The sequence below is a fragment of the Canis lupus genome, chromosome 20 (genome assembly GCF_011100685.1).
Source record: "Canis lupus familiaris isolate Mischka breed German Shepherd chromosome 20, alternate assembly UU_Cfam_GSD_1.0, whole genome shotgun sequence".
In the NCBI taxonomy this organism is placed as follows: domain Eukaryota; kingdom Metazoa; phylum Chordata; class Mammalia; order Carnivora; family Canidae; genus Canis; species Canis lupus.
This window is the reverse complement of record NC_049241.1, coordinates 16963503-16986632: the sequence shown is the minus strand read 5'-3', so window position 1 is coordinate 16986632 and position 23130 is coordinate 16963503. Positions and strand designations below refer to the sequence as shown.

General features: G+C 34.3%; 1 protein-coding gene across 3 annotated transcripts in view; it reads left to right on the top strand.

Moving 5' to 3' along the window:
- The window catches only part of CHL1 (cell adhesion molecule L1 like), a 194974-nt gene that overhangs the window by 121263 nt on the left and 50581 nt on the right, over positions 1-23130 (top strand). For all 3 annotated transcript variants that reach the window (XM_038565827.1, XM_038565829.1, XM_038565828.1), the window contains 6 exons: positions 135-240; positions 3429-3616; positions 15602-15724; positions 16744-16914; positions 17863-17910; positions 19656-19776. In XM_038565827.1, the coding sequence (XP_038421755.1) occupies positions 135-240; positions 3429-3616; positions 15602-15724; positions 16744-16914; positions 17863-17910; positions 19656-19776 (757 nt within the window). The remainder of the gene's footprint in view (positions 1-134; positions 241-3428; positions 3617-15601; positions 15725-16743; positions 16915-17862; positions 17911-19655; positions 19777-23130) is intronic.

Genomic DNA, 23130 nt, shown 5'->3' with positions numbered 1-23130 from the left:
TGTAATTTTCACTTTTTTATAGTTCTTTTATGTATCAATATAGAGAGCATGTTTCAAGTGTTTCTATTATGGCTAAATTAAACTCACCTAGTTTTTGTAGATCATATTCTTTAAATACATATTTTGATATTTAGTTCAGCAGGTTCCAACAATTGTAAAACAGTCAAAAGTGCAAGTTGCCTTTCCCTTTGATGAATATTTTCAAATTGAATGTGAAGCTAAAGGAAATCCAGAACCAACGTGAGTATTCTTTCAAATGAAATAATTGTTTAAATATATGTAATCTTTTAAAAATTTCTTTGTACTCTATTATAAGCTTGTGGAACTATAAATCTTGAAGGTTAAGACTTGCCAAAAGAATGATAGCATGTTAGCAATGTTAATGAAAATAAAGTTTGGTTATTTTCCATATGTTCTTCTACAGGTCGAAATTATTTTTATCATAAAATAGATTGCCTTATGTTAAATACTTAGCATAGGTTTTGGCACTGTGGAAATATTCAATAATTCCTTACATTACAAGTGAACAACATAGCCAAAACCCAGAAGATCCTTAGTTCTACTTAATGAAAGTTAGCATTTGTTAATCCAAAATTTAATACATTGATAAATGACATTCAATACATATGTATTATTTCAGGTCTAAAATGTGACACATATTTTTAATGTGACACATATCTTATTCAGTGAATAGGTTATTAGTTGATATTTTTAAAATTATCATAGAAATATTTAGTCATCCTGAATGCTATCTGCATGATATTTTGTTATCTAGTATTTTACTAATTAAATAATTGTTACTGGGGTGATCACGATCAGTGATGAAGTATTTTCAAAATTCTTCCAATACTTTGGAAGGGAGAAAGAAATGTGTGTGCATTGGGAATGAGGAGAAAGAAGCTGTAGGGAGAAGTCTAGATTTTAATGTAGGTGATCCTAAAATGGGCAGCTAAGCTACATACTTGTACTGATTCACTTAATTCTTTTATATTTACTAAGAAGATATATATTTAATGAAAATTAATTACTTGGAATTTTACTGTGGCTGACATTATTGCTTGATAATTTGATATTTTAAAAATCATTCTTTAAAAAAATAAAAAATCACCCTTAGTGAATCATGTTAATGATTCATGTTTAACATGTTGACATGTTAAATTATCAATATTATCTGTATTTTACCAAATGGAATATGTTGAGTTAGTATATATAAATGTGGATAGAATTATAAGAAGAAGATTTAGTCAATTATTATGGCTGGATCAATAATATATATATTAATAGTAATGAACTGAATTATTATATCAAAAGATAATACCCTACAATCATCAGGGATGATTAATGATCAAAAATATCTCTTATGTCTGTAACCAGTACAAATTTAATTATGAAATAACTGCTAGCATTTACAATAAATTCAGAAAAAAAGATAGAATGCCTTCTGGTATCACTGTTACTTATTTTAGTAGAGCCATGTCCAATATAATTATGTAAGAAAATAAAATCTATATATATATGAGAAAATATGATTAATATGATGATGATGATGATTATTATTATATAATTTGTTATTCTGTCCACTATGCAAAAACAAGATTTGATAAATACAGAGGGTTACATTGAAGTTGTTGATTATAAATTAATTTAAAAATTAAAAAATAAATTCAATAAAACGTAATTGGATGGCCATATAGGCAGTTAGAAAATAATTGGGAATCAAGAAGAAGAAAATATCCCATCATAATAGCAAGAGGAAAAAAGTCCTCAGTCTTACCAATTAGTATTAGCAACATCAACAAAAACAGTGTCAGATACTATGTAACAAGAACTATGTAGTATTTAAATCGGGGGTGGTGTTTATAAAATTCTACCTAGAATCAGGAAAGAAGATTTAAATGAATGAAAAGACATAACATATTGCCAAGTGGAAATGTTTAATTCTGTATAGGTGAATTGATCCCAGTCAACATACTGGAATTTGAAAGAATAGATTCTCTGTGTTCTTTGTAAGTAAAGCTGATACAATATAAAACACATGGAAAGAGAAGACAAAAGAAATAGTGTGAGGGGAAGGCAGGCATGTTCCTAACAAAAATATGTGTCCCATAAAGGTTTGTTATTCCTGGTGAAATAATGTTCAGTTTAGTATAAGAATATGGTGTCCTAACACATTCCACAATTTTCATTGATAATTCATATATGAAATGCTGAATAAAATCAAATTGGAAAGTCATTACTGGATTGATAAGATTTTTTTTAAATGCTTTTTACAGCCTCATTCACAGAAATGATATGGTGGCATACTGGGGTGGGAATTTAACTACACGTATTTTTTTCTGTAATACAATTCTGCAACATTTATCAACATCTATAAAAATTTTCTTATGTTATTGGTCTATCAGTCTTACTTTTAATAGCTTGATCTAATGAAATATTTGGATAAGTACCAAAAAATAAATATGTTAAGGTTGTTTACCACAATTTGTTTGTAAAAGGGGAAAAATGCAAATCATTAAGTAACTTAAACAATAATCATATGACAGAAGATAATGTTGTCATAGAAACTGTCTTTAGTAGCATTGTAACAATTGGAAAAACTCAATTTTCAAAATTTTATATTTTTTTGTGATCTCAAATCCATTATTGTCTAAAAATGTAGGTAGGAAATATGACCACATTTAATAGTTCTTGTTTGTTTTATAATTTTGAACAAGCTCTTCACATACATACATGATGTGATGACATGTTATATGTTTTTAGATTTAGTAATCTTCAAAGTATTAGTAAAATACCTTTCCAATTAAAAAGTTAAAAAACTTAGAACAGAACCTATCTTCAATTTGTTTTCTCAGTTATTACAGTTTCTTTATGGCTTGGTCTTAGTTCAGTGTGCTATAACAAAAATGGCACAGACTTGGTGGTTTAAACAACAAATGTACATTTGTCACACAGTTCTGGAGGCTGGGCTGACCAAGATCAAGGCCCGGGTTGATTTGGTGTCTGATGAGGAGGACCTGTTTCCTGGTTCATAGACAGCTGTTTTCTGCCTGTAACTTAACATGGCAGAAAAGGACAAAAATGCTCTCCTTCATGAGGATGCTAACCCCATTCGTGGGAACCCCACCCTCCTGATCTGATCACCTCCCCAGTTCTACACCTCCAGCTAATCTTACTTTAGGGATTGGGCTTCAACATATGAATTCGAAGGAGACATGAACATTCAGTCTGTAACAACTTGTAAGCTTTCTCAGACTCTACTGAGACTTTTTTGTCTATTATATAGTCAATTAAAAATATAGTTTTTTACCATCAAATGTCTTGGTTTTGTCAAAAATGACATTTTTGTTGTGCATTTTGTTGTCACCGCTTTAAAATTAAGAGATACATTCTGATTTTTCAGGGTTGTTGACTTGAGTTTTATCTTACAGGTTTGCATGGACTAAGGATGACAAGCCTTTTGATCTCTCTGACTCTCGGATAATTGTGTCTAACAACTCAGGAACCTTTAAGATCCCAAATGAGGGGCACATATCTCACTTTCAAGGGAAATATCGCTGCTTTGCTTCTAATAAACTGGGAGTTGCTATGTCAGAAGAAATAGAATTTATAGTTCCAAGTAAGTGTTGCAATGGAGATTTCACTCTACAGATGTTTCAGGGTTGAGCACAATAATGACACATTCTTATGTTAATTACCAGCTTATATATGCCTTATATTTCACTTATAAGTGAAATTATCCTGTAGATCTTGATATTTAAAAGTGGATGATTTTTTAAAAAGATTTATTTATTTGTTTGAGAGAGAGAGAGCGAGAGAGAGAGAGTGAGAGCTTAAGTGAGAGGATTGGCAGAAGAAGAGAATATCAAGTAGACTCCAGACTGTGTGGAGCCCAACTAGAAGACTGATCTCATGACCCTGTGTTCATACCCTGAGCTGAAACCAAGAGTCAGATGCTCAACTGAACCACCCAGGCACCTCAAAAGTGAATGATCTTTGAAAGCTACCTAATTTTGCTGTGTTTCAGTATTCTTATATCTAACATAGGGTGGAGAGGGGAAACCAGCATCTGCTTTGCCTTATAGGATGAGAATTAAGTTAAATACATTGGTTGGATGTGGCTAAATTATAGTTCAGTAACAAGTATTTTCCAGGCCCCTGTGTTTGTTCCCTGATCACGCAGTTGACTTTGGGCCTGGCAGCTTTGCAGGACAGATGTTCTGTTCTCTATGCAGCCTCTTAGAGGTCCAGGCTGATGAAGATGGCATCATCTTGTAGCTGTAGCATGCATGTAGCAACTGATGCCACATGGGTCAGAGTTTGAGGCAGAGAGCATGAAAAATTACTTCCAACAAGAAACTGTACAGGCAATTTCTACTCATAGTTTGTTTTGTGGGGGGCAAAGCAAATTGTGTGTAGCCCTACTTAACTTCAGTAATACGAAGTGCCCATTAGGAGAGGAGAACCAGCAATTAGTATATATTAGCAATGTTTTCCATAAATAATCATGGAAAACTATAAATGATTTACTGTGAAGGGTGTTTTTTATCAGTAACTATGATGAAGATTAAGAGAATTCCTCATTAGCATATATTGCCTGTGTAGCATGGGATCTCTGGTGACCAGATTCCACTTTTGGTCTCTTATTTTCCCTAATCTTAACATATCCAGGATTACATGACTAACTAAAATCTTTACTGAGTAAATTCTTATGTAGAACACTGCCAACAGCTTCTCTTTGGCAATTTCTTCCTGTATACTTGTAGACACTGGAGAGTCTCAAAGTCACAGACCTTCCAGGATGTGGATGCTTTATGCTGGGGGTGGCTGGGGCCGGTCAGTATATACACAAATCTTAGAAAAACACATACTGAAAAATATGTGTGTCTTATCCTAAAAATTGGGACAGGTAACTGGAGTGAAATTACAATATAAAATTCTCACATTATTCTAGGAGAGAGAAGATAGATCAAATTTAGAGTATTACAAGTAAAGTCTGCATCTTAAGATTCATAAAGCAATTACATTAAAAGTGTAGAATAAGAGATGAATGATTAACAGACTGTGTTGTTTGAGGGAGAAAAAGAAAAAAAGTAAGAAATGTGAGAAAAAGAAAGAAAAAAAACTATGCAAATACAAATATATGATTAATTGAAGATGAAAGTAAATAGACTAAATGCTTCAAGTGTTTTTTGTTTTGTTTTGTTTTTTGAGAAAGATATAAATTGTTTACTGCATAACACATCTAAATCATAAAGCTACAGAATTGTTGAGACTAAACAATGGAAAAGATGTTCTAGATAAATGAGATTCAGAACAAAATAGGAATATCTGAATTAATTATCAGTCAAAACAATTTATTTTTAAAAGGCTTCTTGAAGATTAATTCCCTAGGCATATGTAATATTGAAATATATAAAACAAAAATAAATTACAAGTGGAAGTGGACACATCTATCATAATAATGAGAGATATTAACAAATGTATTTCATATTTTGGTAGTTTAAGCAGAGAAAACAACTGTAGGTCTGTGGAAGATTTAAAGAACCTACATATAAGGTCCATTTAATGAACATATAGAGAACATTGTACCTAAACCTGCAGAATGCTTTTTTTTCAATACTTGATGACATGTTAGCTATGAAGTAAATATGACCCAAGGGCATTTAAATTAGAAATCAATAATAAAAACAAAATTAGAGAAGTCTTATATCCTTGAAAATTAATAAATAGATGTCTAAGTAACTCATAGGTCAAATAAGAAATGGCAAAAGAAAATAGAACATTATTTTGAAGTGACAGTAGTTGAAATTCTACATAACAGAACATGCTTGAAGCAGGTAAAGCATTATTTAGAGGGATATTTTTCATCCTAGAAACATACAATAGAAAATGAGAAATGATGAAAATTAATGATCTAAGCTTTTTAGGTAACATGCTTTTAAGATGAAAATGCATGAGCTGGGATGCCTGAGTGGTTTAGCAGTTGAGCTCCTGTCTTTGGCTTGGAGCGTGGTCCCGGTCCCTGGAATGGAGTCCCACATCGGGCTCCCAGGGAGGAGCCTGCTTATCCTTCTATGTCTCTCATGAATTAAAAAAAAGAAATAAATAACTCTAAAAAATAAAAAAAAAAGAAAATGCATGAGCTAACTTAAGGTAACATGATAAATTCAAAAGAGATTGAAGGGATAAAATAATAACAGAAGCAGAAAATAAATCCAACAAGCAGATGTGAAACCTTTGTAGTTGAAAAATACACACATTTATTGAAAAATATTTTAAAAGATCTAGATAAATAGAAAAAATATCTTTTTCTTGAATTTGAAGACTCAGTAAAGCTAAAATGCCAAGTCTCCAAGACTTGATATATAGAATAATTGAAATCCAAATCTTTAATTTGTTTTTGATCTGTTTGTGGAATGTAACCAGCTGATTCACAATATATTTGAGGAGCAGAGGGCAGAATTTCGTAGAAACTTCCTTATCAGATGACAAGGCTCAATGTAAAACTTTAGTAATTAAGCCACTATGGCTTTACACAGGGTTAGATAGATAGAACAGCATAGAAGCCAGAAACAAACCCTTGTTCATATGAAAGCACTATGGAAACACTAGTGTAGATTCCTTCCCCTCTCTTGCTCCTTCACTCTCTCTTTTCCTCCCTCTTTCTCTCTTCTTCTCTTTCCCTCCCTCCTTCCCTCTGCCTGTCTGCCTTCCTTCCTTCCTTCCAAACAAAATGGGGTGGAACAACTGATTGTCCATGTAAAGACACATTTATTTGGAGTCTTATACCACATAATATAAAAAAAAATCCATTTCAAGTGGATTGAACTTTGAAAGGCAAAAAATGTTTTTTAAAAATTAGAAAATGGGAGTGCCTGGGTGGCTCAGTCCTTTAAGCATCTGCCTTCAGCTCAGGTCATGATCCCAGAGTTTCAGGGTTGAGCTTCCTTATATCAGACTCCTTGCTCAATGGGGAGTCAGCTTCTCCTTCTGTCTGCTATTCTCCCTGTTTCTGCTCTCTGTCAAAAAATAAATAAAATCTTTTTTAAAAAATTAGAAAATGATTTGAATAGTGTATTTATAGTAGAGAAGTTTTCTTAAATAAGACATATTGATGCTCTGTTAAGGAAATCACTAAGGATTGTTTCACTACATTTGATTTTTAGAGCCCTTTTTATCAAAAGACCTCAGGAAGAAGAGATAAGCTACAACCTAGAGGGGAAAAAAATCATTGCCAATGACTATAACTAAAAATAATGTTATGCTCTGAGAAATTAACAAGGGGTAATGGAAGGGGAAGTGGGCAAGGGGATGGAGTGACTGGGTGACGGGCACTGATGGGGGCACCTGCTGGGATGAGCACTGGGTGTTATACTATATGTTGGCAAATCGAACTCCAATAAAAAATATACTAAAATATTTTTAAAAATAAAAATTTATGTATTTATAAATAATTTTATAAGAAAATAATAAAGAATAATTTTATAAGAAAAAAGTGAAATGGCAAAAGATATAAACTTGTTCCTCAGACTGGAATGGCCAGTGAGAATGTGCTCAACATCATTAGTAATCAGAAATAGATTAACTATAGCCCCAAATACTAAAAGCACTTATTTTCACAAAATTGGGAAATACTATGAAGTGTTAGGTGGGAATGTGCAACTACTATAATATGTATCTACCACTGTGGCAGGTGTACTTTTCTATCTGGTCTGTGGAAAATATTTTTCATTGCCTCCTTAACTGGGGATGCTCTCACCTGTAACCTAGCTATTCCATTTCCTTCATCATGCATGTGTGCCACTGATCCATGTCCATCAGGCGTATTTGTGGTACCATTGCTTTAATTAAAAGTATATTGGGATAAACATGCGTCTATCCATGGTAAGAATGAATAAATCTATTGTGGTATAGTCATACAAAAAATGTTACTCAGCAGTGGAAGTTGATGAATCCTAGGAATTTGTTGAACAATAAAAACAAATCTTGGAAGAATACATACAGTATGATTTTATTAATACAGGTTCAAATATGTAAAGATAAACTATTTAGGGGTAAGGTTGTATGTGGTAAAATTATAATGAAAACTATTATAAAAACAAGAGTGATGGAAACAAAATTAAGGATAATAGTTACTACTAATGGATTGAGGGGATGGATTTTGCAGCAGACAGAAAGGTAATAGTGATACTATATTTTTTGTATAATGGGTGGTAGATAAAAGAGTGCTGTATCTCTTTGTTTCTTTTTATTTTTTACAAATGGCCTTGTTAGATATGCAAAATTAACAAGTAACATACTTATTTATCTGAATTAGATAAACTGGGTTATAAAATAAGACATTATAGTATGGTAATGGATAAAGTATTGACATATAAACTTGGAAACTGGACTCAGGAATTTAGGTTTGAAGTGATATTCACTAGGAAATGTTCATGAATTCAGGATCAGAAAGCATTACCATGAAATTTGTGGTCGTGATCATAAAACTAGACAGATATAATTATCCATATATATAGTTTATTTTATAAAACTATATATTGTAGTCTAACTATAACCATATAATCTACCATCTAATTAACTAAAAGAACTGAAATAAGATACGTATGTGAGAGAGCAATATTAAAAATCTGTTGTAGAAGGCAAGGCATTAGCGTGATCCCTAACCTGAACTCTGATGGTTGCTATGGAGACACAAAGGAAAAGGCAGTAGCTTTGCAGAGAAGCAAATGGCACATGTTAGTAGAAGATTCTGCAATTAAAGTGTTTTAAAAAATATTTTCTCTCATTATCTAAGCAGACCAAGTAAAGGGGTGAACAATGTGAGGATAATTCTGGCCTGAATCTGCTAGCATTGCAGTGAAGAGATGAGAGTTACATGTGAGCTATGTAGTAGGTAATTACCCTGTTTTTCTGCTGCTGTAGAAAAGAGCAAAATAAATTAGGTTTCTTATGCATCATTTCCAGTCTCTCCTGAAATTACTTCATCATCTAACAGCTTCCTGCAATCATTTCTATGTTGAATAAGACTGCTACCCTAGTTCTTAGGGGTTTGTAAATCAGAGACTGTTTAAAGCTTCCTACAACCTTTATCAATCGATTCTTTTCTTAAGCTATAGAGAGTCTATTCTTCTTCTACATCGATAGAAAATTTGTGATTAGAATTTTAGAGTTTCTTCTGATTTCTTAAAGTTTTCATTAGACCAGCCTTAATGGCTTTAGGCACCTAAGTTTTCACCTGAGGACAATAACTGAAAATCCTGTTATTACTCCCTACAAATGGAAACCTTTATACCCGATGTTCAGCTTTCTGCTTTCAATAAGACTGCAGTTGAGTTTGCTAGGAAATGAAAGAGTAAAAGAAACACCAACCAAACAAACAAAATGTACTGTTTTCAAACATGGAAAAAAATCATTTAACTAAATGGATTTTCCACAATATGGCATGGAGAGTTAGTGAATTATTCAACAAATCTTTATTAAGCTCCTCTCATGTGCCAGCCACTTTTCTAGTAATTTGAGAGATAGCAGTGAACAAAACAAAGACTGTCCTAAAAAAATTTCTATCCCGTGAATGTGGCAAGTGAGTTTGGGGAGCAGGGAGGTCTTTCTAGCCTTCATTTTGACAACCATCAGCAGAGTTAAAATGATGATATAAATGATTCTGTTTGGGCTATTCAGTACTGCCTGTCCTTCCGAGCACAAATCAGCCTTTTCCACTTAGCATCCCTACTCTGTTTCAGCCTGTAGTGATTTTTCTTTCTGAAATTTTAAACCAACTTTTTGAGGCATCATATAGATATAAATTTTATCAGTTTTGAATATAATATCAGTGAGTTTCTAAAATAAATTTTTAGTATGACCATCATCAAAATTCAATATTAGGACATTTTCATCATCCTCCAAAGATTCCTTATCCCCATTTGTAGGTACTCTCTCTTCCCATCCCCATTAGCCTCAGACAGTCACAAATCTGCTTTCTGACTCAGTAATTTTTTTCTGAACATTTCAAATAAATGGAATCATACCATGATTTTTTCCATCTATCTCCTTTCACCTAGCGAGTTTTTGTAATTTATTCATGTTTTAGCATATATCAGTAATTTGCTCCTTCTTATAGCTAAATAATATTATATCATATGGATGTACCACTCTTTGTTTATCCATTCACAACCACTAGTAGATGTCCATTTGGACTGTTTCCAACTTTTGGCTGTTACAAATAGTGCTATCAGGAAATCCATATGTAAATTCTCTAGAGTTTTTTTTGAAATATTTAGTTATATACTATTTGGGAGTCTTCTGGTTGTCATGTGTACTAATTGTGATGCTTAAGAATGGTAAAGATGTGCTATGCTATTCTCCCTTCCTTGCATGCTTCCAGATGCTGCTTTGAATGCATATTATCAGTGACTGATTTATTGATTCATAGACCAAAGAATAAAAGAATGAATAAGAGTACCAAAAGCAATTTCCACACACTATTAAAATAATCTAGGAAATGGCAGGCTTAGGGATGCAATCCTCTATATACAGTCTTAATGGAAACCAATTAGAATTTCTGGTCTGCTGGGTTCTACATTTGTATAGTTTCCTCAGATTCCTCAGGACAATTCCCTTAAGACATACTCTGGCTATTTACTGCTCAGATTTGGGAGGGGTAGGATAGCAGAAGCAGAATCTGGTAGCATATGCTAATTTTGTTTACTCATATATGCAAATTAACTAAAGAAGATCAATTTGTTAGTGTTGATATTAGTGTTGGGAGTACAAGTTTGAGTTTTACAGGTTTAATTAAGACTGAGGATTTTCCTCTCATCTGTCAGATTGTGTGAATGACTAGAATGAAATGGGCTGGATTGGGTGTCCTTCCTTAGCGTGGATTCATTACGAGCTTATACACTGAAAGGCAATGTTATTTTTCTGTAGTCCTAAATGGATTAATAGGGTACTCTACAGGAAATGGAAATCAATTAAATTTCTTTACAGATGGAAACTAGACTTGGTGATGATACAACATGTGAGCTCAGTGGCATACATTCATGATAATGTTGTCAGACTGTAAGCAGTTCCCCAAACACATTCAGTGGAAATGTAAGGAACGCAGAAAGCTCACCAGTCCAGTGTTGTAAATAGAGAGATAAGTCAAAATAGATAAAGTTCTGTGGCATGGGAAGATTTGCCCAATAATGGGGAAGGGTATCATTAAACCATAGTTTCTATATGAAAAAAACATACTATTTCTTCCTTCTGGCCTCCTCCTTTCCTCCTCTGTAAAAGCTAATTCCAGATATTTACATAAAATTACAGAAGTTGTTACAGTGTAAACTACAAGAAAAATTAGAAGGTGCAGCAGAAGAACGTTCTATGCCCTTTGCCCGTCTTATCTCTATATGGTGATACCATGGGTATACTGGGTATACCATGCGAAGTGGAAATACTTGAATAATAGCCAACATATATTGAGTGAGTTTTAAGTGCCCCATGCTATTTAATTGATTTATATGAAATGGTTTATTTAAACTTTGACACAAATCAGTAAATGAGGTGTCCTTACAGTTTGAGTAATGAAATGGAAGCATATTAAGTAACAGGTTCAGATCACATAGTAAGTGATGAAACCTGATTTCATCCTCAAGCAGCTGGCTCCAGGTTTTATGTGTATAACCCTGATGCCATACAGTGCTGCCTGTACTTTGATAATTCAGGTAATACATCCTCTAAATGAGCTGAGATATATTGTACTTTTTTGTTGGAAATACCTTGGCAATAGACTTGTTAGTGGTTAAGTTGCCTGTACCTTTTTCATTTAAGTGGTTTAGTTGGCACTATTTGTATTAAGTTAAATTATCCTGATGTTATTTCATGACTACCCTTCACTATTAAGCATATTGGCATGGTAAGACTCTACAACTTAGGTTTTATAATATCCTTGCCCTTGAGAAACTTCTAATCTAGTGAGACTTTTGAGGAGTCTAGAGTGATGGTTTCAGAGGACTCTAGGATCCCAGAAAAAAGTAAATGGGGACACAGAAGGGGAAAAATACTGGTCTGAAGCTACATAGCCAGTTAGTTTTAGTGCCTGGGCCAGAACCTAGTTTATACTGTACTATAAATACAAAATATATTTTTTAGGAGTCATTTGCATTTCAAGTACAAAAATGTTACTTTTTCAATATCTTAGGTTAAAAGAATTGAATGGTGACTTTCAAAACTCATTGTCAGTCAGCATTTCAACTTGCAGAGGTACTAGAAATTTTATATTTGCTGTTTTACTTTATATTGATGGTTCCAGTAAGAAGACTGCTATCCATCTAACTGGTTTCTGAAAGAGTTTTTTCATGCTGGATTCTGGCTGGATTTTTAGAAACTTATGCCATTGGAGTTGTTACTACAAATTTGTCTACAACACTAAATAATAACTGTGAAAGCCTATTGGAGAATAGTAAAAAAAAAAAAGATGAGTATTATCAATTACTTGATTTCCTAATGCAGATAGATAGGTAGGGAGATTATACATAAAGGAAACTGACTCCATGTAGACTTGGTTATTATGGGATTTCCAAACATTCTTAAACTTTTGCTTAGGTAGATACTGATGGACAAATGGATTCTGATTTCTTTGTGGAAAGGCCATATCATGGTCAAGTCCAGCGTTAGTTAAACATAATTAAGTGATTGTGTTTTTATTGTTGATGGAAAATTCATTTAAAATATGTTGGCAAGCTAAAGCAATGTAGTTACCTTACACAAAAGAAAGATGAATGTTTACAATTCACTTTTAAAAGTATTGCATCTGTTCAAACTCAACAATGCTAATGTTTATCACTAGAGAAACACAATTAGCCAAAGTCATTGGCTGGAGTTATTTTTAAATGGAGTCATTTCTTTATTTGAATTAAGATAAACTTTATGCCTGCTGTTGAGTTACAGTAATTAAATTCCACATTTATCTGTCGCCATTAAATTGTTCACTTTCTAGCATGGAATCAGACTTACTAAATAGTTTCAAAGTCAAAGAAGACCATAAAAAAATACTGACAAATTAATGTCTTTTATAAATCTATTTCAGACCTTAAATTATTAAACATATAAATATCCTTCCCTTGTTTCCTGATATTCATTTCATCTTTGGTCAAACACTATTCCAAAGATTGATGGTATGTGATAAAGGGTTTGATAGAGTTATAAATTTTATTTTATTTATTTTTATTATTGATGCCTCGGAAGTCAGTTGAATTACATATTTACGTCTTTGGAATTAGAATTTTATAATCCAGATTTAATTAATGCATGGATGATAGTGCTTCACTGGCAGTACTATCTGTTTGAATCATTAGATCTTTCTGAATACTCTGAGGGGGCAGCTCTCCAATTAAGGCTTTATATATCTTATTAATTAGCTACTTTACAATAGATATCACCCAGGGAACTATGTATTCCTATAAGACATTGTAAAGTTTGCTTGTTATAAAACAGGATTACAGGCTCCTTTCTTTGTCTGTTCTACGTTTCTCTCCTCTGTTGCCTCTTGTATCTGAGTATAAACAGATTCAGTAGCTATCCAACACCACTGTTAGCTTCAATACCAAAGAACATGGGGCTTCAATTATAGCAAGTTACACTAAAAAGTGATTTGAATTTAGAGCTTTGGGCACATAACAGTTTTGTAAGGTTCTGCACAATACTTTCAATGAGGTATACTTTGTACAAAATGATTTGTATAGCATTTGTTCTCAGTCAAAGCTAAGGCATTACCAAATAGGTGGCATGGATATTTTATCTATAAGATCTTACCATAGTGAATGCCCTAAACTTGCTTTTTTTCCAGTCTTTTGGTGGAAATTTCATGCTACCTGGAGCGAAAGCCTGATTCCAAGATATTTGCCATTTCAAATATGTTTCCAGCCTTGCCAAGAGAAATCTGCTTCAATGGATTGGCAAAGAGGGAATCCACTGAGGACTGTGACATTACTGAAGCCTGCCTTCTAAGTTGGCAAAGGCACTGTGTATAACCCACTGTCCTTGCAGTGCTAAGCCTTGAAGAGTCCTTGAATTTAGACAAAAAGCAATGCATTGTAACTAGCTGGTGCATCGATAAGAGAAATGTCAGCAAATTCCTTCAACCACTAAGGAATTGGGGTCAGGGTTGAGGGTCAAGAGAACAAATACATCCGAAATGCACAAAGCTCCTCAAGAAGAATTTGATAATAAATGAGTATATATCTTTAGACTTCCAAGAATAATGATAATCTTTTGTGAACCACCATTTAGGAATGAAATGCAAAGACAGAATACCCCATAATAAATTCCTTCAAGCCAGCAATGTTATAAATACCTTAAGGTCCTCATCTTCTATAAGAGCCTCAGTAATTCTATCACTCAAAGTCCCCTAATAAAATCTAAACATATCAATAGAGTGTTAAAGCAGAATACATTTTGGATATTCTTTTTTTTTTTTAAGATTTTATTCATTTACTCATGAGAGGCACAGGGAGAGAGAGAGAGGCAGAGACACAGGCAGAAGGAGAAGCAGGCTCCATGCAGGGAGCCCGACATGGGATTCCATTCTGGGTGTCCAGGATCAGGCCCTGGGCTGAAGGCGGCGCTAAACCGCTGAGCCACCAGAAGTGCCCCATTTTGAATATTCTTAAAACTACCTTGTAAATAATTTCATAAAAATAATCACACATTTATGCTGGATTTCAAATTCTGCATATTGTGACTTATATTCCTATTGCAATTGTGTTGCTTTTTTAGGAAAGTGTCTCCAGCATGGGAAACAATATGTTAAAATATTGCAAAGTCTCCTTTCCTTCATCAATTCCATTTCATTTGAAATTTCATTTCCTGGGAGTGATTCCAATGTGGAAGTTTCTCTTAGAAACTTAAACTGATCATGTTTGTCTTTTCATTGTTATTTGTACCATTTTCCTTCTGTGGGCTTTGAATTTTAATTTAGCTTGGTTATATTTTGAATGGAATATTTGCCCATCACATTCAAGTCTCCACAATAAAGCCAGAGACAGAGAAGATATATCTGCCTAGAAAATAAATCACAGTGTTTGAAGAAAAAAAGATATGATATCTATCAGAATTTAAACTCACTTTTTATCTCCATGTAGAGAAACATGAACAAGCATATTGTTCCCAATCAATGTAACACAGCAAAAATATTTGTTGTCTACATTTGTAAAATGTAGGAGCACTTTTACTTATCTATTTTTTAAAGATTTTATTTATTTATTCATGAGAGACACAGAGAGAGGTAGAGACATAGGCAGAGAGAGAAGCAGGCTCCCTGAGGGGAGCTGAATATGGGACTTGATACAAGGATTCTAGGATCACGACTTAAGCTGAAGGCAGACACTCAACCACTGAGCAACTCAGGTGTCACTGTTGGAGCACTTTGAAAATTACATAAGGTTGTACCCTAGACTCTTAACAATATTTTCTTCTGCAGGGGAGATATGAAAACCAAGATTTGGGGCATTGAATTTATTAAAAATACTCTATTTTTAAAAAAGAAGGTTTTAATATATTACTTGTAACATTAAAAGTTAATTTTTAAAATATTGTCCCAAATTATTTTTTATACTAGATGTTCCAAAATTCCCAAAAGAAAAAATTGACCCTCTTGAAGTGGAGGAGGGAGATCCAATTGTCCTCCAATGCAACCCTCCCAAAGGTCTTCCACCTTTACACATTTACTGGATGAATATTGGTAAGTAACATTCTGTTCCATCGATAGGATTTTAATTTCATGCATCATGTCAGATAGCATAGGTGAACAAAGATTAAAAAATAATGTAAGATTATGAAAGTGGAAAAAAAGAAAAACATTATCAATATGGAATAAGTTTTAACTATACTGTTAAGGATATATGTGAAAACACTAGAAAACTCTTAAATATATCTCTTGATTTTATCATATCTGAAAGAGAGAAGCTATTGATGTGGTAAAGTATGTCTATGAAAAAAATACTTTCTATATTCCAAATAACTTAATTTTGGGATATTATGTCAAAGTTGAGGATGGCCTGGGTCTGTGTTACTAGCTTTATATTTCTATTTTAATAATGCTCTACCTGCTACATACAGTGACCCACCGAGAAACTAGCATTAACCTTTGTGTTTAATTCACCAAAAAAAAATTTATTAACTCTCGAGTTGAAATTCCAGCTTCTTATAAAATCCTTCTGGCATGTGCCTTCACAATGTGTCGTAAATGTTTTCTCACTGTGGCCCGTGGAGAAAATGATAATATTTGTGCAATACTTGGAAGAAACTGAAAGAAACTATTCTTGGCTGCAGCCAGACATTCCAGACTCCAATCACCCTAGAACTCTCCAGATTGCATCGAGGAAAGACAGATTAGTATCTCAAGCACAACTTTTGGGTAGATCTGTTTGATTGGACCAATTGAACCAGTTTTCAGATAAGCCATTACAGAAGCAGAGGCTTCGATGGCAAGGAGAGGTAGATTGTAGAGCTGGTTGTCCACCAGTGGACTTCTTTGGTTAATGGTGGAAAGCATGCTCCCAGGGGGTTTGTTGTTTTATTGTTTTGTTTTTACTTCTCACTCATTGTTTTTATTGTAAGACCAGATTTGTGAGGAATAGGAAGAGCAAGCATGAAAAAGAAAATGAAGTGAAATAATAGGGAAGAAAGGAAAATGGAGGAGGAGGATGAGGCACAATAAAGGACCATTGCCCCTATTAATGACAAGATCTTTCTTTCCAGAATTAGAACACATTGAACAAGATGAAAGAGTATACATGAGTCAAAAGGGAGATCTGTACTTTGCAAATGTGGAAGAAAAAGACAGTCGGAATGATTACTGTTGTTTTGCCGCATTCCCAAGATTGAGGACTATTGTGCAGAAAATGCCAATGAAACTCACAGTTAACAGTTGTAAGTCCAAATAATTTATCGTTCCATTGTGAATGCTGAATACAAATGTGCCTGTAATTTCATTCTGGCTGAAGCCAGTTAAAGCTGGGTTGATATTTTCCACCATTGTTTAGTTCAACTCTAGAGACTTCATCCAGATGAAAGAGACATCTGCAGCTGCAGATCTACAGTAGCTCTGCCTCTCGGAGCCAGAAAATCAAATCTCAATTCACAGCACAAGTATATATTTCATTTGACGTCTTCAGGATCTGGTCCTTTGCAGTGGGTGAAATACACAGCAATATTCCGGGGTTTCTGAAACGAGTCTCAGGCTTTGATGCATTGTGATCTTGAGTAACCAGCATGCTGCAAATGTGGAAGAAAATCAGAGTCAAAAATAAAAAGAATAACTATTACAATTTTTATCACATCAAGCTTTGTTGTCCTTCCCAAATTGGCAAAGTTATTTGAATTGCTTCTCTTCCCAACTTGATTCTGCAGATGCCAGTCTGGGTTCCCAAATGGGAAAAAGTCATTAGTGGGAGAAAGAACTGTAAGATTCAAAGGGCAGAGATAATCCCCAACAGTTCACTGACTGAAAAATTGGCTCCAGTAGAGTTGGAAGTTGGCATTACCATTCCATTGTCTAATTTGGTTCATGGTTTTTTCCATTGTTATGTGTAGATACACTATGCCAGGGCTTCACTATAGCATCCCTTTTAGCAGCCTCAATTCTCTTTAACAAAGCTGTAATGTATGTTCACTTGACCTGGATTCATCTGTGGTAGTTCAAGATTAAGTTCATTAGAATTTTTTTCCAATATATCCTCTAAGATGATGTTCTAGTGAAGCATGGCTATATCTCATTTTGTAATCTTTCTAAGAGAAAACTGTGACTTTTCATTCATTATTGATATCAGCATCTACCATTATGTTTGTGAGTTTTTTCTTTCATTTTTTTTATTTCAGTAAGGCATGCTAATGACTCAAGTTCATCCACAGAAATTGGTTCCAAGGGTAAGTTGATCACATGACGAGTGTTAGCATTTATTTTTACCTCTAGTAGCTCATTGTCATCTCAGAATTTAAATTTTTCCTTTAATACTTTCATTAGCATATTAAAATACTAATATTTCTGTAATGGAAAACTCCTTAGCATAGAGGTTTCTATTATCCCCTCCTTCCTTATACTTAAGCAAAGAGTGATATTATAAATTCATCACTATGTAAATGTATAACTATAACTATAATATAATTCATATAGATAAATATACATACTCTCACATACATTATGCATATTTTTAATTGAGTAATTATTTTGCATCTCCCAAAATGTCTGTCATTGTCGGGTGACATTTTGATGGATAGCTGTTATGTGCAGAAAGAAAAAAGAAATGGTTGTGTATCAACAGAAGTAGAGAAACACTAGACTTAAGAAAGTGAAGTGGTTATTTTCTAGTAAGACTTCTCAGAATACTGAACATGGGACTGTCCATTGTGACTTTGAGAAAGAATACAGTCTGCAACATTTTCCAAACTCATTTGTCTGTGAAATGCTTCATTCCCCCCCCCCAACAGAACATCTACTAGAACTAGTGTTTAATGGAAGATGCCTGAGTAAACCTGAGTTATATAGTAAGCTAGTTTTCCACGCTGAGAAGAACCCTTTACTTGAATGCAACACATGTCCTTTATATCACTGGGACGAGTGGTTTAATCTAGATAACTGATATACATACTGGCAACATCACAAGGGCTGAATCGGGGTCTTTTTTGCTTGCGCCCTCTGTTTGACGGTAGACTGATTATACATCCCCAACTTCATTACCATTGAGGTCAATAACCCAGTCATGTATGTTATATTTTTTACCATTCAGTAAAAATAATTGCATCAAGTGTATGTTCAACAATTATTTTTCAATAAACATACTTGTAAGGACCAGAGCACGTGTACCTTGCTACCTATGCCTTTCATTTCTCTACTCTGAATGTCAGCTGTTTACACTTTCCATATTATGTCAAATCACATCCACATTGGATGGAAAAAAACAATCTGAGTGAACATTTGGAAATATTGTTAAAATTTACATTGAAAAATCAAATTGTCATTTGCCGTTGTATTTGAAAAGTATTCTTGAGAAAGTAACAAATGGAACATTTCAACATGTAGTTAGTGAGAGTGCTCCCTAATCATTCCCTAAAACAGTGTTTTTCTTTGAGGAGCTAAGAATATAAATAGAGGCACTTCACAGAACTTGATACCTTCATAAGTACATGGTGTCCACTACACACTTCCTGCATCAGAATTTCTGGGAGCAAGGCCTTGGAAATTAGATGTATCATAACAAGAATCTTATCAAATACTTAGGTACATTAAATTAAATAAAAATACATATACAGCCATCAAACATGGCTAGGTATGATTCAAGCGTAGACTATAAATCATGGGCTATCAGTTAACTTTTAAGGGTCTTCATCAAGAAACCAATTATCTTGAACTTCCGAAATTTGAAGATGTGGTGTAAGTCATAACCTTCTTAAAACTTGGTGCTACCTTAAGTTAATGCATCTGAGGGATGACCCATGCTTCATGGTAAGAATGGAGACTATTTAAGTGGTAATATATTAAAAAATATATCTACGTATAGATACAGAGGTACAATATGTTTAAGTATGTTTTAAGGAAGATTGAGTGCCACAAGATTTTGTTTGGAACGCTCTTTGTTTGGAACAAATATGTGACTTTTTTTTCTGTATTATAGCAAATTCGATCAAGCAAAGAAAACCCAGACTGCTATTGCCTCCTGTTGAAAGTGGCAGTGAGTCTACAGTCACCATCCTCAAAGGGGACACCCTGCTGCTTGAGTGTTTTGCCGAAGGCCTGTGAGTAACTTGACCCCTATTCATGACTTTGTCCATCCATTTCTGTAAAGAAGAATGCATCAGTTAAGCAGTTAATCCTCTGTACACGTTTTTAAATGATTTCTTTAAAAAAAAATTCTGTTACTACATTTCTGGAGAAAGTAATTTACACTTGACTTCTACAGACTTCAGGCTGTGATTGAGATTGATTTATAATTAGATTGCTCTGTCAGTTTGTGATAGTGTGAATGGAGGTGACAATGACAACATTCTCCTTACCTAAGTCAGTGGGGAGATGCCATCCTTGGAGCCCAAGGTTGTTAGTTGTCAGCCTCTTACTGTTGGTGCTCGGTTTTTGTCTCTCTGCTCTCACATTTTGCCCCACTCTTTCTTGTTGAGCTATGAGCTCTGATTCCTTTTCAGCTTCCAATGAGCCTTATTTATCTATTATTCCACCCTGCTGACCTTTCCATACAAGGAGGCCCTGACCATGTATTTTTTTAAAGATTTTATTTATTTATTTATTCATGAGAGAACACACACACACAGAGACACACACACACACACACACACACAGAGAGAGAGAGAGAGAGGGAGAGAGAGAGAGAGAGGCAGAGACACAGGCAGAGGGAGAAGCAGGCTCCATGCAAGAAACCCGATGCAGGACTAGATCCCAGGACTCCGGGATCAGGCCCTGAGCTGAAGGCAGACACTCAACCATTGAGCCACCCAGGTGTCTCTGGACCATGTAATTTTAGAGAGCTTCACTTAATTATATAACTAACTCAACATTTTCATATCTGAAAAATCAATGCATATTACCAAAACCTCCAAAAAAAATACTAAGGAAATTTCACTTGATCATCTCTTGAAAATTGTTATGTTTGTTGAATAAGTATTTAAGTCTATGCAAATAAGGGCCATCTTTATTTATTTATTTATTTATTTATTTATTTTTTAAATTTTTTTTAAAGATTTATTTATTAGAGAGAGGCAGAGACACAGGCAGAGGGAGAAGCAGGCTCCATGCAGGGAGCCCGACATGGGACTCAATCCTGGGTCTCCAGGATCAGGCCCTGGGCTGAAGGCGGCGCTAAACCGCCTAGCCACCTGGGCTGCCTGGGCCATCTTATTTAATTCTTAGTCATGAAAGGTTGCCTCTTCCCTGCCACCATCCCTATATGTTTACCACCACCACATATCCTTTGCCATTACCATTGGGAATATCATGGCAAAATACATTCCACCATCCCAATACCCGAGTTTACATAATTAGCTTGGAGGCTAAGGGCTTCTTATAGCTGGGTGCCTGGTTAGTGAAGAATTTGAAATGTTAAAAATTGTATTCATTCATAATTCAGCATATATTCTCAATGAGTGATTTTAAGTTGGTTTTTGAAGAAAAAGAGTCAATTTTAATGGTTTTGCAACCCCTAAGCTTTGCAAATGTCTCTTTCCATCTAGCAAAAATATACACGTTGCAGGGCACTTGGGTGGCTCAGTTGGTTAAGCACCCAACTTGTGATTTTGGCTCAAGTCATGATCTCAGGGTCATGAGATTGAGCCAGCATCATACAGCTCCCCTCTGATTAGGGAGTATGCTTGGGATTTTCTCTCTCTCCCTCATCCTCCACCCCTCCCCTTGCTTGCTTTCTCTCTCTCAAATCATAAATAAATCTTTTTAAAAAAAGATACAGTTTCCTTACTTGCTTGAAATTGCCAAAGTGTATTTGATGTTAATTAGTTAGATGTTCTTTATGATAATGGCTTCTGTTGGGAAAGTTTGATCTCTGTATTATGTGAGAAGATGAAAGCCTCAGGTTCAGTTGAATCATGATGATAACCACCTGCTCTGTCGTTCTTATTTATAAGTGTTTACAGTAGTAGCAATTCAGTTCTTTCAGGATTCATCACTATTCTTGGTTGACTCTTTGGGCAGTCTGAACATTTCAGTGATTCTTTTTTCTTTTTCCTACACATGCCTTAAATTACCTCTTAAGTTAGCTGGGAACTGCATGGATTTTCAAAATAACAGAAATGTTCTCGTGAGCTTTTTTATAAAATGCAGTGTCATGAAGCAATATATAAAAAGGAAGAGGACGTAAATGTCTGTTGTTCTTGGGATGGAATGATTCCTGATGGATTGTTAGAGTTTTCACCTGAACTGATTTCTTCTTACACTGGGTTTGTGTTGAGTAATCTATCTTACCTGGTCCTCTTTAAGATTTTACATATAAAATTTTTAGAGTTCTTTAGAAATTGTTTTCTAAGAAGTTTTAAGCCATAAATATTCTGTAGTAACAAAAGTCATTATAACCTGGATGTTGTACTCTTCATTATGTGTTAGGCACTGTAATTTGTACTTTGCATGCATTAGCTCATTTTACCCTCACCACATGTCAGGGCTATCATTATTCCCATTTGCAGGTTAGGTAAGTAAAACCCAGAGGCTTGGATTCACTTCTTCAAACTCAGTGTAAAGTGGAGCTGGAATTCAATCCTGTCTTCCTCCAGACCTAAACTACCTCTAAATTTAACGATTTCAGTATATTTCAACCAAATGAACTGTTTTGTTCAGTTAAGGGAGGTAAGGGGTTGGGGGGGAGCAAAGATTGGTATTGTTTCTGAATCTGAAGAAGTAGACTGTAGTAGATATTTCAGTAAATGGTTAGTCATAATGAGTATGTTGATACTATTAATTAAAACAGGAAATACTAAACAGAGTTTCTATTCTATAGATTCTGTGAACAAGGCAGAAATTTTGAATCATTAAAATGACTCTGTGAATCTCATTCAGAAGAAGATGCAGTGAGTGAAAAGTGCACATTAATGTGCTAGTTCATACTCACCCCCACCCTGTAAAATCTTCATTAGGATTAGAGGGGGATAGTGTCACTTCCCTCTTTTGATTATTGGGCTAAAACTATTTTGTCTCTCTCTTTCCTTTGTGTTTTGTAAAGTCATGAGTTTAAGCTAGGTATGATTCTGTTGCAAGATGTTACATTCTAAAAATGTAGGAAGTATATAAGGAAGTATACAAACAAAAATTGGCTGGACAAGGACCTGAACAAAAATTTGAGATTATGAGGTAGTGTATTTAATATTTGTATATTAAAAGGGATTAAGCAGTATATTTTCCCTCAAAATTTCATTACTCAAATACTGTTAGTAAATATACCTTAATTTTCTTTAAAAATGGAAAGAAAAAATTTGACAAGAATATAACTAGACATTCTTGGAATGGGATATGTACGTCCTAAGTAAATTAGGTCTCATGTTCACCTGATACTAATAGGTAATCATTTTATTGTTTCTTCAGGGGATAGGTAGAGAGGATTAGACTAGTTTTCAAGGCCTGGCCAAAGGGAAAAAAAA